Here is a 21,440-nt window from a genome sequence, read left to right as displayed (position 1 = left end):
ATACAAACTGAAGTTGATCTTTTCTCCTGATAATTTCTATTGTGCCAATTTAATTACTTTCCAGCTCCAAACCCAGAAAGTTAGAATATTAACTTCCTCATCAACATTTTTTTTTAATAGAGGCATGTTTTATTTATTTATTTGTTTGTTTGTTTGTTTATACATGCACTGGGTACAGTCAGAAGTGCGGGAGGGTGAGAGAATTCACCAGAGCCAGAGCGGGGAGCAGAGCAGGCAGAAGGACCGAAGTACACTGCTGAGGGGAGCAGTGGGTGGCAGGAGGGGTCTGCGCACCATGTGGGACCCTCCTCCGGTGGCCGGGGAGCAGCCGGGGATCGAACTGGCGCCGCAGAGGCCGCAGGCAGCTTCGCAACCCAGCGCTCAACCACTGCGCCACTGGGGAGGCCCTCCTCATCAACATTTAAAGTATTCCATCCCATCTATCACACACTGACTGTCCATAGAACCTGAGTGTCCTTCTGAGTTATTTTGATCTATTTGTCTAATCCTATTGAGGGGTTAGACCTTGACAAAAAGATAGAGACTGGGGCCCTGATATACATAATAGGAGGGATAAGGACAGGGAGCCTGGGAGACATGGGGCCCCTGGGAGACAAAACAGGAGAGAAAATGTTACAGGACAGGGAGTGGGGCACCCCAGAACCCCCAAACCTGCCACTCTAAATAGGCTCTGCCGTCTGCCGCATCAAGACAAAACATATAATGGAACATATAATGGAAAGGAACTTTAATACATATAATGGAAAGGAACTTTAATACAATTAGTGTGCAATACAGACAAGACAAAGAATGTAGTTTCCAAATCTAGCATCCGGAGTTACCCATGTCCTCATGGGTAAATGTCCAGCCAAACAGGGTTAGCCCAAAGCAAGGCCTGAAAGCCTGCCACAAGTCTAAAGCACCTTCTAGCGGGGACCCATAGAAAATGGTCAGAAACAGCCAGACAAGCCTGGGAAGAAAAGAGCAAAATCAAAACCAAGATAAAAGCTGCCATTGTTAACCACTTGATTAACCACTATTACTGGTTAATCTATGTTAGGACATGGAACAAGGTTGACCGATTAAGAAACTGCAAGACCACCATGGTTCATTCCCTAGACCCAAAACAACTATAAAACCCTGGAAGTTGTCTTCACTAGTGGCTACCCATTCAGTACCCCTCCAGTGTTCAGGAGATTATCTTTGCTTATCTGTCCTCAATAAATCTCAGGCCTGCTTGCTACTGGCAGGAGCTGGCCTATTTCTTTAACTCCTGTGGCTTTGCTCCCAGGAGCTGGCCTCTGCCTTTAAATAAGTTCAATTCTTAGATCTATCTACTGTGATTCTGTTACTGGAACCCAGCTGTCTCAGTGGTGGGAGCCAGCAGGAGCAACGGTATTTTCAACCTGCTGCCCCACGACAAGTTGGTGTGGCAGTTGCTCCTCAGAGCTAATTAACTGCCTTTTTGTCAGTTGTACCAGTTGTGCCTCAGAGACCTTTTATGTAATAGTGTACTTCCTGGATCATGGAATGGACCAATCAGGCATGAGCTATGAGCTGATTGGTGCTAACTGGTCCAATCAGACTTTTGTTACCAGGACCCAGCCTCTCACCATAAGTCAGTTGTGGCAGTTGCTCCTCAGAGCCCTTTTATATAAAGTGCATTTCCTGGGTTGTGGAATAGACCAATCAGACTTGTGGGTGGGGCACCATGAAAGAGGATATAGCCAGGGTTGGAGGGAGCTGAAGGGAGAGACTCCCCATCCCCTAGAGAGGAAGAGATGTTGCCAATCCCTGAAGAAAATAGGTTTCCAACCTCTGAAGAAAGAAGAAAAAAAAGCATCCACCAACCTCCATCTGAGGAGGGAAGAGAAGCCGAAGGACTCTGTCAGACTGGGCCTCCGTCCTGTCTCAGACATTGCCTGAAAGGAGCACCAAAGGCCCTGGGCCTGGTGTCTCAAAGATCTGTTAGTTGTTGGTGTAGCCCAACAATTCAAAAAGAGCTGTTAACACTGGGTGTCTCTGACACCAGCTCTGCAGGAGCAGTAGTGGCCATCACTACTGGCTAGTGCTGTCCAGCATTCCTGGTGACCGGTGGATACCATCACTGATGCTACCTGGGTGAAGTAGCAGCCACTTTTGGATACAGTGAGCTCTTTGTTTCCCCTCTTTGTAAAATAAACCCCATGGTTGTTCCTGGAGTCTAAGGTTTCTTGCATTGTGTGCACGGGTGAGAACCCACAGATAGTGATCTGTCCTCTTATGGGGCACTGTTCTTTGTGAGGCTATAGCTCTTGGTTTTTACCCTTTGGGGGTTTTTTGGTGGCTCTGGTCTTAGAGCCTGGGCAGGTGGGTGGCTGTTCCATACTTCCATCGGGCTTCCTGCCTTGTGGCCTCTTTTGTGGCCCTCTCTGCCCCTGCTTCAGTTCCTGGTTTGGTTTATCTTATTGAGTCACACTGCGACAACAGCACACACAAACCCTTAATCTCTAGCCATTAACTAATTACTCTGTCCCCAGAACATGCATTTCCCCCGTATCTTTTTGCTCACACTATAATCCCCAACCTGCAATGTTTCCAATACCCCATAACTAAGTAGTCATCCTTCAAGACCCACTTTCAACCATGCCAAATTTATGATTTCCCGTCTAAATCCCATCAATTAAAATATTCTATTAATGAAGCACATATTACAATGTGTTGAGTTAGTTTTATTTAGTTAGTTTTATGAATCAACTTCTTTCTCCATTTCCCTATGGAGTGTTACTGTAACCACAGCACCTGGTATGTAGCAATCAACTGATGGTATATAGATACTTAGTGAAGGAATAACACATACTCATGCTTGGAACATAAAGAATATCAGGGATCTGGTTAGAGCGGTTGTTTCTAGGGAGGGAAATTTAGGGATCAAATGAGAGCTCCTCCCTCCCCCCTTAAACTTCCTGTGTATAGGTATTTTCAATACAATGTAAGAAACATATAGTTAGAAATGATCAGTCACACTATTGTCTTGAACTTTTTTTTTGCTATTTATTTTTGGTTATAAACGTGTAGAAAAAAACTATTTCATAAGGAATTATACTGAAAAGCAAATCTTATGTACGGATATGTTTTTGTAGCGTATTGGATCAAGCCAAAGGAAAAAAGCAGAGGTGGGCAGAGGAGGCGGGCGAGAGGGGTGAGTTACACACCGACTACCCCCTCGGCGGCGGCGAGCTCGCCCCATTCCCCGCCCACCGAGCGAGAGTCCCGCCCCCACCGCCCGGCACACTTAAGCTCCGCCCCAACCCGGTCCCGGGCTTAGGCCCCGCCCCAACTTCACTCTCCAGGGGCGGTCGAACCTCCGCCAAGCGTCCCTCAGGCCTGCCTAGCCAAACCCACACACTCCCCCGAATAGAAACGCTAGACTCTCTCCTCCGTGGCTGCGTGACAAAGGAGCTAGGCTTTCCACCGCCATCTAGCACCCCAGTTGCTTCCGCTCCCGGCGGTCCCGAAACCGGAAGCGGAAGTGCGCGGCGGCGACCGGCGGCGACCGGCGGCGGCGGCGGCGCGGGCCTCGCGGCCCCGGCGGTGGGGGTGTCTCCGGCCGGTGTGCAGGTGTGGCCCAGCCCCCTGGGGGGCGGGGAGGGCGCGGCGGGGGCGGTGAGCTGCCGGAAGGGCCTGGACAGCCGCCGGGTCCAGGGGCTGGTCCAGGGGCTTCACCTCCGCAGTCCCTCGGGGCTGGAATGGGGCCCGACAATTCCGCCTCACAGCTGGGTGCCCCCGGCCGCGCCCGCCCCTCTCGGGCACACCCGGCGGGTAGACGGGGCCCTCATCCCCAGTCCTTGGGGACACCGTAACGGTGCAGGTTTTGCAGCTCGGGCATGGTGATGCCGGCCGATCCACATCCCACACCCGACCTCCCCGCACTGTGGGACCCCATCCCCTCACCTGATGCAAGATAACCTTATTAGTAACTCACCTGTCATTCATGTCACTTCATAGCATCTAGCTCCGCAACTGGAAAGTTAGGTCTGAGTCTACATGTGTAAATCGATGAGTGACTTGTCGAGTGAATTTGAAAAATGGGACGCATCTTCTAGCACGGGATGAATTAGATAGTTTAGGAACTGTTAATTTAGCTTTCATTTCCATTTCCTTTGTTTTCTTTCTTTTAAAAGAGCTTTTAATTTGTGATTTTTATTTTGACCTTGGGCATCAATTCTCCCTTGCCCTCCACCAACTGAGAGGTGAGGATATCTTAAAAGCTATTTCTCAGTTGTTTTACAAGTCTTATCATAAAGGAAAAGTAAGACTATTCACTTTTTCCCCCTTGACTGTTACCTTAATACTGTAAATTACAATCAAAACCACATGAAGGAAAAGATGACATAAGCCTTTTTTAGTATTCAAATTGAGATATTTCTTAGCGCTTTCTGATATCTAATATTGTGATTTATGTTACACAGGCATTTTAAGTCACTTTTATATTTGATTTTTGTGGTATATCGTGTGTGTGTGTGTGTGTGTGTGTGTGTGTGTGTGTGTGTATGTATGCAGGCATGGGCCTTCCTTAGGCTAGCTATACTGAATTAATCGCGGATAGTGTTGATTAATACATTTTCATTGGGGTTATCTTTTTTTTTTTTTTTAAAGATATATTTATTTATGCATACAAGAACCAGGGTACAGGCCAGAAGTTGTGTGTGTGTGGGGGATTCACCAGAAACAGTGGAGAACAGAACAGGCAGACTGACTGAAATACACTGCTGAGGGGAGCAGCAGGAGAGACAGGAGAGGTCCGCTGCTCCATGTGGGTTGCTCCCTGGCTGCAGAGGTTGCGGACAGCTTCACAGTGCAGCGCTCAACCGCCTGCGCCACCTCTCCTTTGGAGAGGGAGAGAAAGGAGAGAGGGGGTCAATCAATGTAACCCAAATAGAGTTGATACTTCCTCCTGCAGAGGTTTTATTTTGGCTGAGAAGACAAATTTTAAATTAATAATGATGAGAGTGATGTGGGAACATAGAGCAGGGGAGCTTGGGGAGGAACACATCTTCAAAGGGACAAATATTTGAACCTAAAAGATGTATCCAGCAAGGGGTTGGCTGATAATGATTGTGGCTGTGGAATTAAGAGTGGGGAGGAGATTTGAGAGTACATTCCAGATGCACAATTGCTCAGGCAGCGCACAGCTTGAGAAAAGACACAGAAAGGTAATGCAGAGAAAACGAAGTGTAGAATGGATAAATCAGGTTGTAGAGGAAGCAGGATCCTGGAGGTTATGGGAAATTTTGGATCTTGTTCTAAGGTCTTTGGAAAGCCACTGAATCAGAATTTTGGTTTGGAAGCGAGATGATTTTGTTACTTGAACAAAATGCTAACTCCTGGATTGAGCATGGAGTTTAGGATGGATTAGAGTGAATGGGTAATCCATTTTAATCTATATGTATATGATGACTCCATATATATAGTAGTTTGAATAAATTCTGAACTCAGATGATGGTAGCTGGGACTTGATAATGATTGTGGTATTGGAAAAGTTGGAATGTTTGAGACATATTGGAGGTATAATTTAGAGAATTTGGATCCATTTTTGAGCTAAATTCCACGTAAGGCTTTTTCACTTGGCTGCCCTAGTTGTAGCCCACAAAAATGTAATTACTGCAATTTGATCCCTGCTTGATGTTGTACTTCTTTGACCTCATTCTCTTTTTATTTCAGGGAGGATGCCTGAAACCCTGGCTCTGGTGTTATGGTGAGTGTGTTGGAGGAATCAGGATGGTGGTATTGGAGTGGAAATTATGTACTCTGGGTCCTTTTCCCTCTCTCCACCCCTCAGTTCAGGTAGCAAGCAGAGGAGAAGTGTGGAGCTTCTTAGCCCTAATGAAGGGACCTGGAGATCTCTTTTAGTGCATGACTTCTAGAGAAACAGGCATAGGAGGAGGGTTCCCACAGTGATGTGGGACTCTGTCCTAATCCTAAAATCTGCAGTACAGGTCTCATTTCTAGACGGCAGCTGCAGAGCTCCTTCCCGCTACCCGTTGTGAGACCTACGGAAAGCATATGTGGTTGTATAAATTCAAATTTAAATTAACTGAAATCAAATAAAAAAAAAAAAACTTAGTTTTTCAGTTGCCTAAGCCACATTTCTCTACTGCTCAATGGCCACAAGTGCTGGTGGCTGCCTTTTTGGAGAGGACAGAATAGAACATTCCTTTTTCACAGAGAATTCTATGGCACAGAGCTGCTCGAGAGAATCCTGAAACTAAAAGCTCATGGAGTTTTTCAGACAACAGAAATCTTATTTTTTTAAAAATTTAATTTAATTTAATATATATTTTACATCATTCAGGTATAGTCCCTGCAAAGTTCTCACACTAATTCACCTGTGCACTATCACCATAGTCCCCTGTGTAATAACACATTCCCTCCCCTGTTTTGATCCCTCCCCTTCCCCTGCAGAGTGTCTCTGATTAATAGTTGCCTGTTGATTTTGTTTTTTAATTTATAATTATTTTTTTCCCCTGGTCCCTTATTTGGTTCTCCTACATTCCTCGATTTCACTTATACAATATTTTTCTTATACAATATACGATTTCACTTATACAATATTTTTCTTTTTCCTTCTGGCTTATTTCATTGAGCATAATCCCTTGTGGTTCCATCCATGTTGCTGCAAATGGCATGAATTTATCTTTTTTGATTGCTGAATAATATTCCATTGTGTATATATACACCATATCTTCTTGATCCGGTCATCTATTTTGAGGTATTTGGGTTATTTCCATATCTTACCTATTGTAAATAGTGCTGCAATAAACATAGGGGTGCAGGTATCCTTTTGAATTAGTGTTTTTGTGTCCTTTGGGTAGATTCTGAGGAGTGGAATTGCTGGGTCATATGGAACCTCCATTTTTAGTAGACTGAGGAACCTCCATACAGCTTTCCATAGAGGTTGGACCGGTTTTCATTCCCACCAGCAGTGTAGGAGAGTTCCTTTTTCTCCACATCCTTGCCAACATTTGTTTTTTCCTGTTTTTTAAATATGTGCCATTCTCACTGGTGTAAGGTGGTATCTCATTGTGGTTTTGATTTGCATTTCCCTGATTACAAATGATATTGAACATTTTTTCATATGCCCCTTGGCCGTTTGCACTTCCTCTTTGGAGAAGTGTCTTTTCAGCTCTTCTGTCCATTTTTTGACTGGATTGTTTACTTTGTTTTTGTTGAGTGTGTGAGTTCTTTGTAGATCTTTGTAATCACTCCCTTTTCATTAGTATTGTGTGCAAAAATTTTATCCCAGTCAGTAGGGTATCTCTTTGTTTTGGTTAATGTCTCTGTTGCTGTATAGAAGCTTTTAAATTTGATGTAGTCCCACCTATTCATCTTTTCCTTCACTTTCTTTGCTTTGGGGGATGTATTTTTAAAGATGTTACTGAGATGTATGTCTTGTAATGTTTTACCTGTACTTTCTTCTGTATACTTTATAGTTTCAGGTCTTAGGTCCAAGTCTTTTATCCATTTTGAGTTGGTTTTTGCTCATGGTGTGAGGTAGTAGTCTAGCTTCATTTTTTTGCCTGTAGCAGTCCAGTTCTCCCAGCACTATTTATTGAACAAAGTGTCCTTGTTCCATTGCATATTCTTTGCACCCTTGTTAAAGATTAGTTTTCCATAAATCTGTGGGTTTATTTCTGGGTTTTCTATTCGATTCCATTGTTCTGTGTGTCGGTTTTTGTTCCAGTACCATAGTTTTAATTATTATAGATTTGTACTATAGTTTGAAGTCTGGGCATGTGATACCTCCATTCTGCTTATTTTTGGTTAGGAGAGCTTTGGCTATTCAGAGTTTTTTTGTGGTTCCATATGAATTTCATCAATATTTGTTCTATCTCTTTGAAGAATGTCATTGAAATTTTTATTGGAATAGTGTTGAATCTGTAAATTGCTTTCGGTAGGATGGCCAATTTGATAATGTTAGTTCTTCTGATTCATGAGCAGGGGATGTCTTTCCATTTCTTGTGTCTTCTATTTCTTTTAACAAAATTTTATAGTTTTCTTTGTATAGGTCCTTCACCTCTTTTGTTAGGTTAATTCCCAGATATTTGACTTTTTTTGTTTCAATTATAAAAGGGATTTTTAAAAAATTTCTTTTTCACATTGATTGTTTGTGCACAGGAAGGCAGCTGATTTTTGTGTCGTTTGTGTCCTGCTACTTCACTAAACTGGTTGATTATTTTGATTAGTTTTCCTGTGGAGTTTTTGGATTCTCTGTGTATATTATCATATCATCTGCAAACAGTGATAGTTTTACTTCTTCTTTCCCTTTTGTATTGCTTGTGTGTCTTTCTCTTATCTTATTGCTCTGGCTGGACTTCCAGTATTATATTGAACAGCAGTGGTGAGAGTGGACATCCTTGTCTTGTTCTCGATCTTATGGGAAAGGCTTTTAGCTTTTCACCATTGAAAATGATATTGGGCCTCCCCGGTGGCGCAGCGGTTGAGCGCTGGGTTGCGAAGCTGCACGCGGCCTCTGCGGCGCCGGTTCGATCCCCGGCTGCTCCCCGGCCACCGGGGGAGGGTCCCACATGGCGTGCAGACCTCTCCTGCCGCCCGCTGCTCCCCTCAGCAGTGTACTTCGGTCCTTCTGCCTGCTCTGCTCCCTGCTCTGGCTCTGGTGAATTCTCTCACCCTCCCGCGCTTCTGACTGTACCCAGTGCATGTACAAACAAAACAAACAAACAAACCAGCAAACAAATAAATAAAGCATGCCTCTATAAAAAAAAAAAAAAAAAAAAAAAGAAAATGATATTGGTTAGGGGTTTGTTTATGTCCTTTATTATGTTAAGGTATGTTTCTTCTATCCTGAGAATTTTGAGCACCTTCATCATAAATGGATGTTGAACTTTGTCAAATGCTTTCTCAGCATCTGTTGATATGATCATATGGTTTTTATTTTTCTTTTTGTTGATGCGTTGGATTACATTTATTGATTTTCGGTTGTTGAACCATCCTTGTGCCCCAGAAATAAATCCCACTTGGTCATGGTGAATTATCTTTTTACGCATTGTTTGATTCTGTTGACTAGGATTTTTGAATCAGTGTTCATTAGAGAGATTGGCTTGTAGTTTTCCTTTTTTGTGTTTTCCTTGTTTGTGTTTGGTATTAGTGTAATATTGGCTTTATGTAATGTTTTTGGTTGTATTCCTTCCTTTTCAATTTTTTTTTTAAATTTTTTATTATTATTATTTTTTTAATATTAAATTTTATTTTTATATTCCCCCATACAATTGCAAACGCCCCATTCTGACCCCAATCCTTCCCCTCCCGCCCCCAACCCCCCAATTCCTTTTCAATTTTTTGAAAGAATTTGTGCAGAATAGGCACTAGTTCATTTCTGAACGTTTGGTAGAATTCATTTGTGAAGCTGTCTGGTCCTGGCCTTTGTTTTGGGGAGGATTTTGATTACTGTTCAATTTCACTGCTTGTAATTGGTCTGTTTAGGTGTTCTATTTCTTCTTTATCTGGCTTTGGATGATTATATTGTTCTAGGAATTTGTTCATCTCTTCTAGATTATTGAACTTGTTTGCGTATAACTGTTCATAGCAATCTCTGATTATTCTTTTGATTTCTGCTGTGTCTGTGGTAATTTATCCTCTTTCATTTATGATCCTATTTTTTTGTGCTTTCTCCTGTTTTTTCTTAGTGAGCCTGACTAGAGGTTTTTCTATTTTGTTTATTTTTCAAAGAACCAACTTTTGGTTTCATTGATCTTTTGGATTTTTTTGAACTTCTATTTCATTTTATTTCTGCTTTGGTTTTTATTATTTCCTTTCTTCTACTGTCTTTTGGGTTTTTTTTTTGTTGTTGTTGTTGTTGTTTTTGTTCTTTTTCCAGTTCTTTAAGATGGGGGATTAAGTTGTTTTTTGAATTCTTCTTTCTTGATGTGAGCCTATATTGCTATATATTTCCTTTTATAACTACTTTTGCTGTGTCCCATACATTCTGTAGATTTGTGTTCTCATTGTCATTCATCTGAGGTATTTTTAAATTTCTTCTTTGATCTCCTCATTGATACAATGGTCTTCCAGTAATGTGGGTTTCAATCTCCAGGAGATAGGAGGGTTCCTTGCTTTCTTTTCATGGTTTATTTCTAGTGTGATGCCTTTATGATCAGAGAAGATAGTTGGTATTGTTTTGATCTTAGTTTATCTGTTGATGTTTGTCTTGTGTCTCAGTATGTGATTGATCTTAGAGAATCATCTGTGTGTACTAGAGAAAAATGTGTACTCGGATTTTTTTAGGGACAATGTCCTATAGATGTCTGTTAAGCTCATGAGGTCTAGGTATAGGTCCTTATTTAGAGCTTTGTTGTCCTTACTTGTTTTTTATCTTGTTTATCTGTCCTTTGGTGAAAGTGGTGTGTTGAAGTTTCCTACTACATATGGATTTTCTCTAATGTCTGTTTTCAGAGATGATGGTAATTGTCTGATATATATTGATGCGCCTTCATTTGGTGAGTATATGTTGATGAGTGTTATGCCTTCCTGATATATTGTCCCCTAATCATAATGTAATGACCATCTATGTCTCTTTTTACTTTTTTTAGTTTGATGTCTATTTTATCTGATGTAAGTATAGCTGTTCCTGCCTTCTTTTTTTGTCCATTTGCTTGTAGGATAGTTTTCCAACCTTTTACTTTCAATCTATGTTTATCTTTTGTAGTTAAATGTGTTTCCTGTAGACAGCAAAACGTTGGGTTCTGTTTTTTTTTTTTCAAATAGGTAATCAACCATTATTTATTTATTTATTTTATATATTTGGGTTCTGTTTTTTAATCCAGCCTGCTACTCTGTGTCTTTTTATTGATGAGTTTAGTCCATTTACATTTAGAGTTAATATTGATACACAGGCATCCTTAGTAGCCATTTTGTTTGCCTTTTGTGATTCTATTCCTTACCTTAGTCTGTTCTTCCTATTCATTCCTTTGTTTGTTTTGGCTTTAGGGTTTCTTGTAATATTTCTAGAGTGGGGATTCAGTAGTAATGAATTTCTGGAGATTTTGTTTATCTGAGAAGGTTTTTATTTTTTTCTTCATAGAGGAAGGAGAGCTTTGCAGGGTAGAGTATTCCTGGTTGGAATTTGTTGACTTGGAGTTTGTTAAATATGTCACTCTATTCTTTTCTTGCCCTTAGTGTATCGTTGGAGAAGTCTGATGTTAGCCTGATAGGTTTTCCTTTATAGGTTATCTCTTTCTTCACCTTGTCAGTTTCATTATTTTTTCCTTGTCTTGGACCTTTGGAAACTTTACTATATGTGTCTTGCTGTCGTTTTCCTTTTATGGTGGTAATTTGGTCTTCTTCTAGCTCCCTGTATGTCTGTTTTCATTTCCTTTTTCATGCTTGGGAAGTTCTCTTCAGTTATCTCCTTGAATAGTTTCTCCATTCCTTGGTCTCTCTCCTCACCTTTTGGGATTTGTGATTCTTAATTTTCCTTCAAGAACTAGTGTCAGTTCTTGAAGCATTTCTTCATTCATTTTTATTTGTACTTCTCTTTCCTTTTCTTTTTTGGTTCTTTTTATGTCTGTATCTTTGAGAGTACTGATTTGTTCTTCCATTTTTTCCATTCTGTTTTCATGGCTTTTCCCCAAATTCTTTTTGTTTTTTAAAGATTTATTTATTTATACATACAAGAACTGGGGTACAGGCCAGAGGTGTGGGGCATGAGAGGATTTACTAGAGACAGAGTGGGGAGCAGAACAGGTGGATTGACTGAAATACACAGCTGAGGGGAGCAGCAGGTGAAACAGGAGAGGTCTGCTGCACCATGTGGGTTGCTTCCTAGCCGGCCGGGGAATCACACTCGTGTTGTAGAGGCTGTGGACAGCTTCATAGGTTGCGCCTTAACCCCTTGTGCCATCAGGGAGGCCCATTTTCCCCGAATTCTTGAGCTCCTCTGCTGATCTCTGGATATCTTCCAGTTCCTTCACTTTCTTCCTCAGTTCATTGATTATATTCTTACCTCTTTCTACGTTTTCTCTTAACTCTTTAATTGTTTTCATTATGGCCTTTTTGAATTCTTTGTCTGTTAGATGGACATGTTTTTTTGCATCCATGTTATCAGGTTCTGGACATTGAATTTCTTTCTGTGGTGTATTGTTCCCAGACGGGCCTGCTTGATCATTTGTAATTTTCTTTCTTCCCGTTGTTAGCCTTTGTTCTGTTTGTAGTGCCGCTGTACCATTGGTGCTGGTGGGCATGACTTGTGATTTCTCATGCTCAGGCGTGGATGTATCTGCCTAATGTCTGAGCTGCTGTGGCTGGAAATACTTCCAGACCCTCTTCTATCATGGTAGGTGTTGTTCTGAGCTGTTTCTTCACCCATGTCAAACACATTCACGCCTGACACATCCACGCTTTGCACCAGGAGCTCCTGCTTTCCGGCCCCCACTGCATAGGATGGGATCCGAATTCTCAGTGCATGGTAGTCGAGAATCTTGTGTGGAGCCCTGTGCCTCCAGATACATGCTGAGGCCAAGTTCACTGGGAGGAGCCTGCAGTCTGGGTGGAGTGTATTTCTCTGTTGAACTGCTAGTTCCCTTCTAGGTGTGTCTCAGAAGAATACTGGGATCAAAAGAGAATAAGGAGAGAAAGAAGGGATGAGAGGAAAGAGGAGGATGATATGAAAATGTAGAAGGAACAAAGGTGATTCGAAGGAAGAGACTAAAGGGGGGGACGAGGAAAGAGGAGGTAATGGCAGAGACAATGTAGCAGAAGGAGAAGAGCAAGTGGTGATGGTAATGTTGAAGGGGAGAAAGAAGAAAGATAGAAGACTCAGAAAACAGAAATAATAGAGAGGTTAAGGAATAACAGACCAGCTGACTGACAAACAGAAACAGATGGGGGGAGAATTGCTTCTCAGGATTCAGATGGTTCCCAGTGAGCTAATTGTTGCTGTTTTAGTCTCGTCTGCTGGGGACCACTGTAGGGCTGAGTGGGATCGTCTTCCCCAGGGAGTGTAGGTAAAAAGGAAAAAAAAAAAAAAACAGAAAAAAAACCAAGTACAGAGGGTGTGGAATGAACTGCAGCTGTGGGTGTGGGAGGATTGGCATACCTTCTGGGCCTCTGAGGTAGTTAGGTGGGTGATGGGGCTCCTGCAGCCTCCCTCTCCGAGGGCTTGGGATACTAAGAGTACCCCAATGTAGCATCCAGTCCTGTTAGGCTCCCCCTGATGTCCTTCCCACATAAGTGTGACAGACTGGTTAAATGGTCCCAATGGTCTCCAGGAGGAGGGGGAGGGAGAAGCCACAATAAAGGGGTCTGCTCCTACCATTGTATGTCTGTGGGGAGGCCCCGCTTGCCTACCTTTCATTATCTGCACCCCTCAGATGTCTCAGGATTCTCCTGGATTGTTGTCTTCAAGCTTTTCCTCCTTTACTTCTAGATGTAGTGGGCCAGCTTTGTGGGTGGAGGAGGGGAGAAAGGTTCCGATGATTTTCTCTCTTTCCTTCCCGTCTTTCCAAATTTCCTCGGCAGTCTAAGTGAATCACAGGTGCTGCCAAGTCTGTCTAACGCCTTTGGGTCCTGCCAGGATCTCACTGTTATTTCTCCCTATCAGATTTTTTTTTAAAAAGATATATTTATTTATTTATACAAGCACTGGGTACAGTCAGAAGCGTGAGAGGGTGAGAGAATACACCAGAGCCAGAGCGGGGAACAGAACAGCCAGACTGACGAAGTACACTGCTGAGGGGAGCAGTGGGTGGCAGGAGAGGTCTGTGCGCCATGTGGGACCCTTGCTGGTGGCGGGGGATCATACCGGTGCTGCAGAGGCTGCAGGCAGCTTCACAACCCAGCGTTCAACCACTGCGCCATTGGGGAGGTCCCTTATCCAATGTTTTTATGGGAGAATTTGATCCCAGTGTCCCTTCACTGCCATGTTGATCCAGAAATCTTATTTTAACACAAGTGAAAGGTTACCAGATAGACATATAAGTCAGGACCATATTTCACACAAATGAAGAGATCAAGCCCAAAAGCCTGCTGTTAACTAGAAGCTTTACCAATATAGTCAGTTAACACTGTTTTGCATGTTATATTTATTACATACTGTAATCTTACAATAAAGTAAGATAGAAAAAAAATGTTATTACAAAAACCTTAAGAAAAAATACATTTATAGTGTTGCGCCATATCAATACTGTGAGTTTATGTCATCTGTTTGCAAGAAAATCAGCATGTGAGTGGACCTGTGCAATTGAAAACAAATATTGTTCAATATTGCAAGTATTTTCCAATTAGGCCATATGATCTCTGTCAAAGCAGCTACTCAATCCTGCTGTTTTAGCACAAAAACAACTAAAAGGTAAACAAAGGGTGTGATTGTGTGCCAATAAAACTATTGACAATTGCAGGTGGTTGGCCAGGTTTGCTGAGCCCTGGCGTGCAGAGAGCTTCCTATCTTAATGTTCTTGTGTTGGGTCTCCCTTCTCCAGTAGTCCTGCAGAGTGGTGGGGGATGAACCTGTTGAGGCCAGTTTGTGTGTTGTGTCAGGAATCAGTCACCTTTGAGGATGTGGCGTTGGGGCTCCTCCAGGAGTGGACGTTGTTGGATGGTGCTTGGCAGAACCTGTGCAGATACGTGATACTGGACAACTGCAGGACTCTGGCCCCCAGGGGTAAGGCTGGCATCGCTTGGTCCTTCCTGCATGTCAAATGCTTCTTAACTTCCTGCTGTTGAAGAAAGATGTGATGTGGGCTTACATTTGTCTCTTTACAATACCAGACTTATGGACACTGACTTTTGCAGGGTAGCAGAGCTCCATCCCTTGCACTGGCTTGCCTTTCCATAGTCAGGACACGTGTGGGTCTCACTGAGCATGGCCCTGGCCTTTAGGACTCCATGGGGCAGAGAGGAGGGCCTCCACTCCATGGGCACAGAGGAGGGTGTTTGTGGTTTGGGCCCTTGTGATAGAGCTTCCCTGAGTACAGGAGAAATTGGGTGTGATCACTTTTCTCCCTGTCCTACTCTCTGACACCTTCACACTCAGAATGGAGCCCATGTGGAAGCTGGGCAGTCCTGGAGCATCTGTTTTCTTTTGCAGCCCTCAGCATGTATATCTTTCTCCATGAGCAGGGACTTCATTGTGCACACCCAGTCTGGTCTCCCAGGTGGGACCAAGAGGAGAGCTGAGGGCAGGACAACAAAGGATTCTCTGCACCATGGCTGTGGGTGAGTACCGGAATGGGGAGCGGGGTGGTGCTGATCTTGCCACCCACCTGTCAGCGGGGTGGTGCAGTGAGGGGTCAGTCTGAGCATATTTTTTCTGTTATGAATTATTTTATTTTATATAATTCTTACATCATTTTTCATTTTTGCATAATTTTGCATTTTCATTTTGGTTATATTCCCCATACAACTCCCACCCCCTTTTTCTGACCCTAGTCCCTCTTCTCCTCTCCCCTGTCCCCCACTGTAGTGTGTCTCTGGTCTATAGTTGCTGTTGATTTTGATTTTTACATTGTATTAATTAGTCTTTTTCCTGGTTCCTTATTTAGGTTTTCTAAATTCCTGCTATGAGTGAAATCATCCAATATTTTTCTTTTTCTTTCTGGCTTATTTCGCTGAGCATGATCCCTTCCAGCTCCATCCATGTTGCTGCAAATTGCATGAGTTTATCTTTTTTGATTGCTGAGTAATATTCCATTGTGTATGTGTGATCCAGTCATCTATTTTTGGGCATTTGGGTTGTTTCCATAGCTTAGCTATTGTAAATAGTGCTGCTGTAAACATAGGGGTGCAGGTTCCCTTTGGAATTAATGTTTCTGTGTCTTTTGGGTAAATACCTAGGAGTGGAGTTGCTGGATCATATGGAAGCTCTATCTTTAATAGGTCAAGAAATCTCCACACCCACAGTGCAGGAGAGTTCCTTTTCCTCCACACCCTCGCTAACATTTGTTGTTGCTAGTTTTTTTAATATGTGCCATTCTCACTGGTGTAAGATGGTATCTCATTGTAGTTTTGATTTGCATTTCCCTGATTACAAGTGAAATTGAACATTTTTCATATGCCTGTTGGCCATTTGCATTTCCTCTTTGGAGAAGTTTCTTTTTAGCTCTTCTGCCCATTTTTTGACTGGATTATTTTCTTTGTTTTTTTTTGAGTCTCATCAGCTTTTTGTAGATTTTTGTGATCAGTCCTTTATGATTAGTGTTGTGTTCCAAAATGTTCTCCCAGTTGGTGGGGTTTCTCTTTGTTTCAGTTATTATCTCTTTTGCTGTGCAGAAGCTCTTTAATTTGATGTAGTCCCAGCTGTTTATCTTTGCCTTCACTATCACTGCTTTGGGTAATGTATCTGTAAAGATGTCTTTGAGGTGTATGTCATGTAGTGTTTTGCCTATATTTCCTTCTATATATTTTATGGCTTCAGGTCTTTTTTTTTTTTTTTTTTTAAAGATTTATTTATTTATTTATACACTGGGTACAGTCAGAAGCAAGGGAGGGTGAGAGAATTCACCAGAGCCAGAGCGGGGAGCAGAGCAGGCAGAGGACCGAAGTACACTGCTGAGGGGAGCAGCGGGCGGCAGGAGAGGTCTGCGCGCCATGTGGGACCCTCGCCTGGTGGCCAGGGATCAAACTGGCGCTGCAGAGGCTGCGGGCAGCTTCGCCAGCCAGCGCTCAACCGCTGCGCCACCGGGGAGGCCCGGCTTCAGGTCTTATGTCTAGTTCTTTAATCCATTTTGAGTTGGTTTTTGTGCATGGTTTGAGGTAGTAGTCAAGCGTCATTCTTTTGCATGTAGCGACCCAGTTTTCCCAGCACTATTTATTGAACAAACTTTCTTTGCTCCAGTGCATATTCTTTTCTCCTTTGTCAAAGATTAGCTGACCATAAATCTGTGGGTTTATTTCTGGATTTTCTGTTCGGTTCCATTGGTCCGTTTGTCTGTTCTTTTACCAATACCATGCAGTTTTATTTTTTTTTTATTTTTATTTTTTTTAAAGATTTATTGATTTATTTATACAAGCACTGGGTATAGTCAGAAGCGTGGGAGGGTGAGAGAATTCACCAGAGTCAGAGAGGAGAGCAGAGCAGACAGACTGACAAAGTAGACTGCTGAGGGGAGCAGCAGGCACGGCAGAAGAGATCTGCGCGCCATGTGGGACCCTCGCTGGTGGCCGGGGATCGAACCAGCACTGCAGAGGCTGTGGGCAGCTTCCCAGCCCAGCGCTCAACTGCTGTGTCACCAGGGGAGGCCCACCAATACCATGCAGTTTTGATGATTATGGCTTTGTAGTATAGTTTGAAGTCTGGGAGTGTGATGCCTCCGTTCCCTTCTTTTTTTCAGGAGAGCTTTGGCTATTCGGGGTTTTTGGTGATTCCATATGAATTTCATCAATAATTGTTCTATTTCCTGGAAGAATGTCATTGAAATTTTTACTGGAATAGCATTGAATCTGTAAATTGCTTTTGGTAGGATTAGGATGGCCATTTTGATAATGTTAATTCTCTCAATCGATGATCAGGGCATTGTCTTTCTATTTCTTTGTGTCTTCAACTATTTCTTTTTTTTTTTTTTTCTTTTTTTTGTGGGACCCTCACTGGTGGCCGGGGATCAAACTGGTGCTGCAGAGACTGTGGGCAGCCTCGCAACCCAGCGCTCAACCGTTGCGCCACCAGGGGAGGCCCCTTCTTCTATTTCTTTTAACAGTATTTTATAGTTTTCTTTGTATAGGTCCTTTACTTCTTTTGTTAGGTTTATTCCCAAGTATTTGATTTTTTTTTGTTTCAATAATAAAAGGGTTGGTTTTTTTGATTTCTTCTTCAGATTTGTTGTTTGTGTATAGGAAAGCTACTGATTTTTGCATGTTGATTTTGTATCCTTCCACTTTACTAAACTGATTGATTAGTTGAATTAGTTTTTCTGTGGAGTTTTCGGGGTTCTCTATATTACCATATTATCTGTGAATAGGGATAGAGTGGACATCCTTGTCTTGTTCCAGATATTAATGGAAATGCTTTCTGCTTTTCACCATTGAGAATGATACTGGCTATGGGCTTGTCATATATGGCCTTTATGATGTTGAGGTATGTTCCTTGTATCCCAAGAATTTCAAGGGCCTTTATCATGAATGGGTGTTGTACTTTGTCGAAAGCTTTCTCAGCATCTATTGACATTATCATACGGTTTTTATGTTTCTTTTTGTTAATATGTTGGATAACATGGATTGATTTTCGGATGTTGAACCATCCTTGTGTCCCTGGAATAAATCCTGCTTGGTCGTGGTGAATTATCTTATGGATGGATACATTGTTGGATTCTGATATCTAAAATTTTATTGAGGATTTTTGCATCCGTCTTCGTTAGAGAGATTGGTCTGTAGTTTTCTTTTTTTGTGTTGTCCTTGTTTGGTTTTGGTATTGGTGTAATGTTGGCTTCATAGAACGTGTTTGGTATTATTCCTTCCTTCTCAATTTTTTGAAAGAGTTTGTGAAGCATAGGCACTAATCCGTTTCTGATTGTTTGGTAGAATTCATTTGTAAATCTATTTGGTCCTGGGCTTTTGTTTTTGGGGAGGTTTTTGATTACCATTTCTATTTTGCTGCTTATAATTGGTCTGTTTAGGTGTTCTATTTCTTCTTTATCTAGCTTTGGGTGATTGTAGAGTTGTAGGAATTTGTCCATCTCTTCTAGATTGTTGAACTTTTTTCCATATAACCGTTCATAGTAATTTCTGATTATTCTTTTGAGACCTGCTGTGTCTGTTGTGATTTCTCCTCTTTCATTTGAGATCCTATTTATTTGTGCTTTCTCCCATTTTTCCTTTGTGAGCCTGGCAAGGGGTTTGTCTATTTTATTTATTTTTTTGAAGAACCAGCTTTTGGTTTCATTGATCTTCTCGATTGTTTTTTAGTTTCAATTTCATTTATTTCTGCTTTGATTTTTATTATTTCTTCTGCTGATTTTGGGTTTTTTTGGTTGTTCTTTTTCTAGTTCTTTGAGCTTTGAGATTAGGTTGTTTCTTTGAGTTATTTCTTGTTTCTTGATGTGAGCCTCTATGGCTATATATTTTCCTCTTATTACTGCTTTTGCTGTGTCTCATACATTTAGGAAAGTGGTGTCCTTCTTGTCATTCAACTCAAAGTATTTTTTAATTTCTTCTTTGATCTCCTCATTAGTCCAGTGGTCTTCCAGTAGTGTGGGTTTCAATCTCCATGAGGTAGAAGGGTTCCTTGCCTTCTTTTTATGGTTTATTTCTGGTTTGATGCCTTCATGGTCAGAGAAGATGGTTGGTATGATTTCAATCTTGCTGTATCTGTTGATATTTGTCTTGTGTCCCAGTATGTGATCGATCTTGGAGAATGATCCTTGTGTGCTTGAGCAAAATGTGTACTCAGATTTTTCGGGGTTTAGTGTTCTATAGATGTCTGTTAAGCCCATGAGCTCCTGATCCTTATGTAGGGCTTTAGTGTTGTTACTAATTTTTTGTCTCGTTAATCTATCCATTGTTGATAATGGTGTGTTGAAGTCACCTACTACATATGTGTTTTCTCTGATGTCTGTTTCAGAGATGATAATAGTTGTCTGATATATTTTGGTGCTCCTTCATTTGGTTAGTATATTAATGAGTGTTATTTCTTCTTGAAGTATTGTCCCCTTGATCATAATGTAGTGACCATTGGGGTCTCTTTTTACCTTTTTGAGTTTGATATCTGTTTTATCTGATGTAAGTATAGCTGTTTCTGCCTTCTTTTTTGGTCCATTTGCTTGTAGGCATGTTTTCCATCCTTTTACTTTGAGTCTATTTTTATCTTTTGTAGTTAAATGTGTTTCCTGGAGACAGCAAAAGGTTGGATTTTGTTTCTTAATCTAACCTGAGACTCTGTGTGTTTTTCACTGAAGAGTTTAGTCCATTTACATTTAGAGCTAATATTGATATGTTAGCATCTGTATTTGCCATTTTGTTTGTCTTTCCTCTGATTTTATTTATTTATTCTTTAAATAACTTTTTTTCCTTTCCTTTCTTTTTTTTTGGCCTTGTTTCGTTGTTATTCATCCCTCTGTTGGTTCTGGCTTTAGGATTCTTTGTAGTATTTTTTGGAGTGGGGCTTTTATCATCATGAAATTCCAGAGTTTCTGTTTGTCTGGGATGGTCCTTATTCTTTCTTCATAGAGGAAGGAAAATTTTTCAGGATAGAGTATTCTTGGTTACCATTTGTTTTCTTGGAGTCTGTTGACTATGTCTCTCCACTCTCTCCTTGCCTGTAGTGTTTCTTCGGAGAAGTCTAATGTCAGCCTGATTGGTTTTCCTTTGAATGTTATCTGTTTCTTCCCTCTTGTCAGCTTCATTATTTTTTCCTTGTCTTGGATTCTTGGGAGCTTTACTATTATGTGTCTTGCTGTATTTTTCCTTTCATCATGGAAGTTTGGTGTTCTTCTTGCTTCTTGTATGTCTATTTTCAGCTCCTTCTTCATGTTTGGGAAGTTCTCGTTTTATTTATTTAAAAAAGAAAGGATTTATTTATTTATTTATTTATACAAGCGCTGGGTACAGTCAGAAGTGTGGGAGGGTGAGAGAATTCACCAGAGCCAGAGCGGGGAACAGAACAGGCAAACTGACGAAATACACTGCTGAGGGGAGCAGTGGGTGTGGCAGGAGAGGTCTGTTGTGCCATGTTGCACTCTTGCCGGTGGCCAGGGATCAAACCGGCACTGCAGAGGCCACGGGCAGCCTCGCAGCCCAGCACTCAACTGCTGGGCCACCAGGGGAGGCCCTGGGAAGTTGTCATTTTAAAGGCTGTTTTTTTGGGGAGAAATATAATAGGAGCGAGGTTTCTCCAGTGAGTTCCTTTAGCTTTGATTCTGTTTTCATTTTCTAGCCCACATTTGTTGGGTTTCAGAAAAAATGTGTTCCTGTTTGTTTTTACAAACAAAATTCAAATCACTCACCACAAGATTGACCGTTTTAAGGTATACAATTCGTTGATTTTTAGTATATTCACAAAGTTGTACAGCCAATATTGCTATCTAATTCCAGAACATTTTCATCAAAAAGAAACCTCATTTCTTTTAGTAGTTATTCCCCATTTCCTCACTTCTTGTCCCTGGCACCAATATAGTCCCATGTTGCTTAACAAAAGGGATATTCTTTTTTTTTTTTTTTTCATATTTTAAAAGAATAGGTTTATTACGAAAGGAGAAAGAAAAAAGAGAGGCCCTTGCAAGTCACAGGCAGGTGGTCTTGGTCTTGGGATAAAAGCTACCAAAGGGGATATTTTCTGAGGAATTTGTGGTTAGGCAATTTTGTCATTGTATGAACCTCATAGAGTAATCATGCAAACCTACATGGTACAGCCTGCTGCACATCTAGACAGTGTGTGTGGACTGCTGTTGAAAGTGCTGTCTGCTGTTGACTGAAATGTCACTATGCAGCATGTGACCGTAATCTGCTTTCTGTCTCTA

At 41.6% G+C, this 21,440-nt stretch overlaps 1 protein-coding gene across 3 annotated transcripts in view; it reads left to right on the top strand.

Annotated features, from left to right (window-relative positions):
• Positions 1-3,551: 3,551 nt before the first annotated feature.
• ZNF333 (zinc finger protein 333) overlaps positions 3,552-21,440 on the top strand; it is a 34,169-nt gene continuing 16,280 nt past the window's right edge. For 2 of the 3 annotated variants that reach the window (XM_054693336.1, XM_037506064.2), the window contains exons 1-4: positions 3,552-3,600; positions 5,704-5,737; positions 14,533-14,656; positions 15,115-15,210. In XM_054693336.1, coding sequence (XP_054549311.1) covers positions 5,735-5,737; positions 14,533-14,656; positions 15,115-15,210 — 223 coding nt within the window. In that variant the 5' untranslated portion in view covers positions 3,552-3,600; positions 5,704-5,734. Of the gene's footprint in view, positions 3,601-3,789; positions 4,233-5,703; positions 5,738-14,532; positions 14,657-15,114; positions 15,211-21,440 lie in introns of those variants that run through there. The other variant, XM_054693335.1, reaches the window with a different exon arrangement.

This window comes from Talpa occidentalis, unplaced genomic scaffold, assembly GCF_014898055.3.
Source record: "Talpa occidentalis isolate TD23 unplaced genomic scaffold, MPIMG_talOcc4v2.1 talOcc4.12, whole genome shotgun sequence".
Lineage (NCBI taxonomy): Eukaryota > Metazoa > Chordata > Mammalia > Eulipotyphla > Talpidae > Talpa > Talpa occidentalis.
Note: the sequence above shows the minus strand (reverse complement) of the source record. Positions and strands in the feature narration are given on the sequence as shown.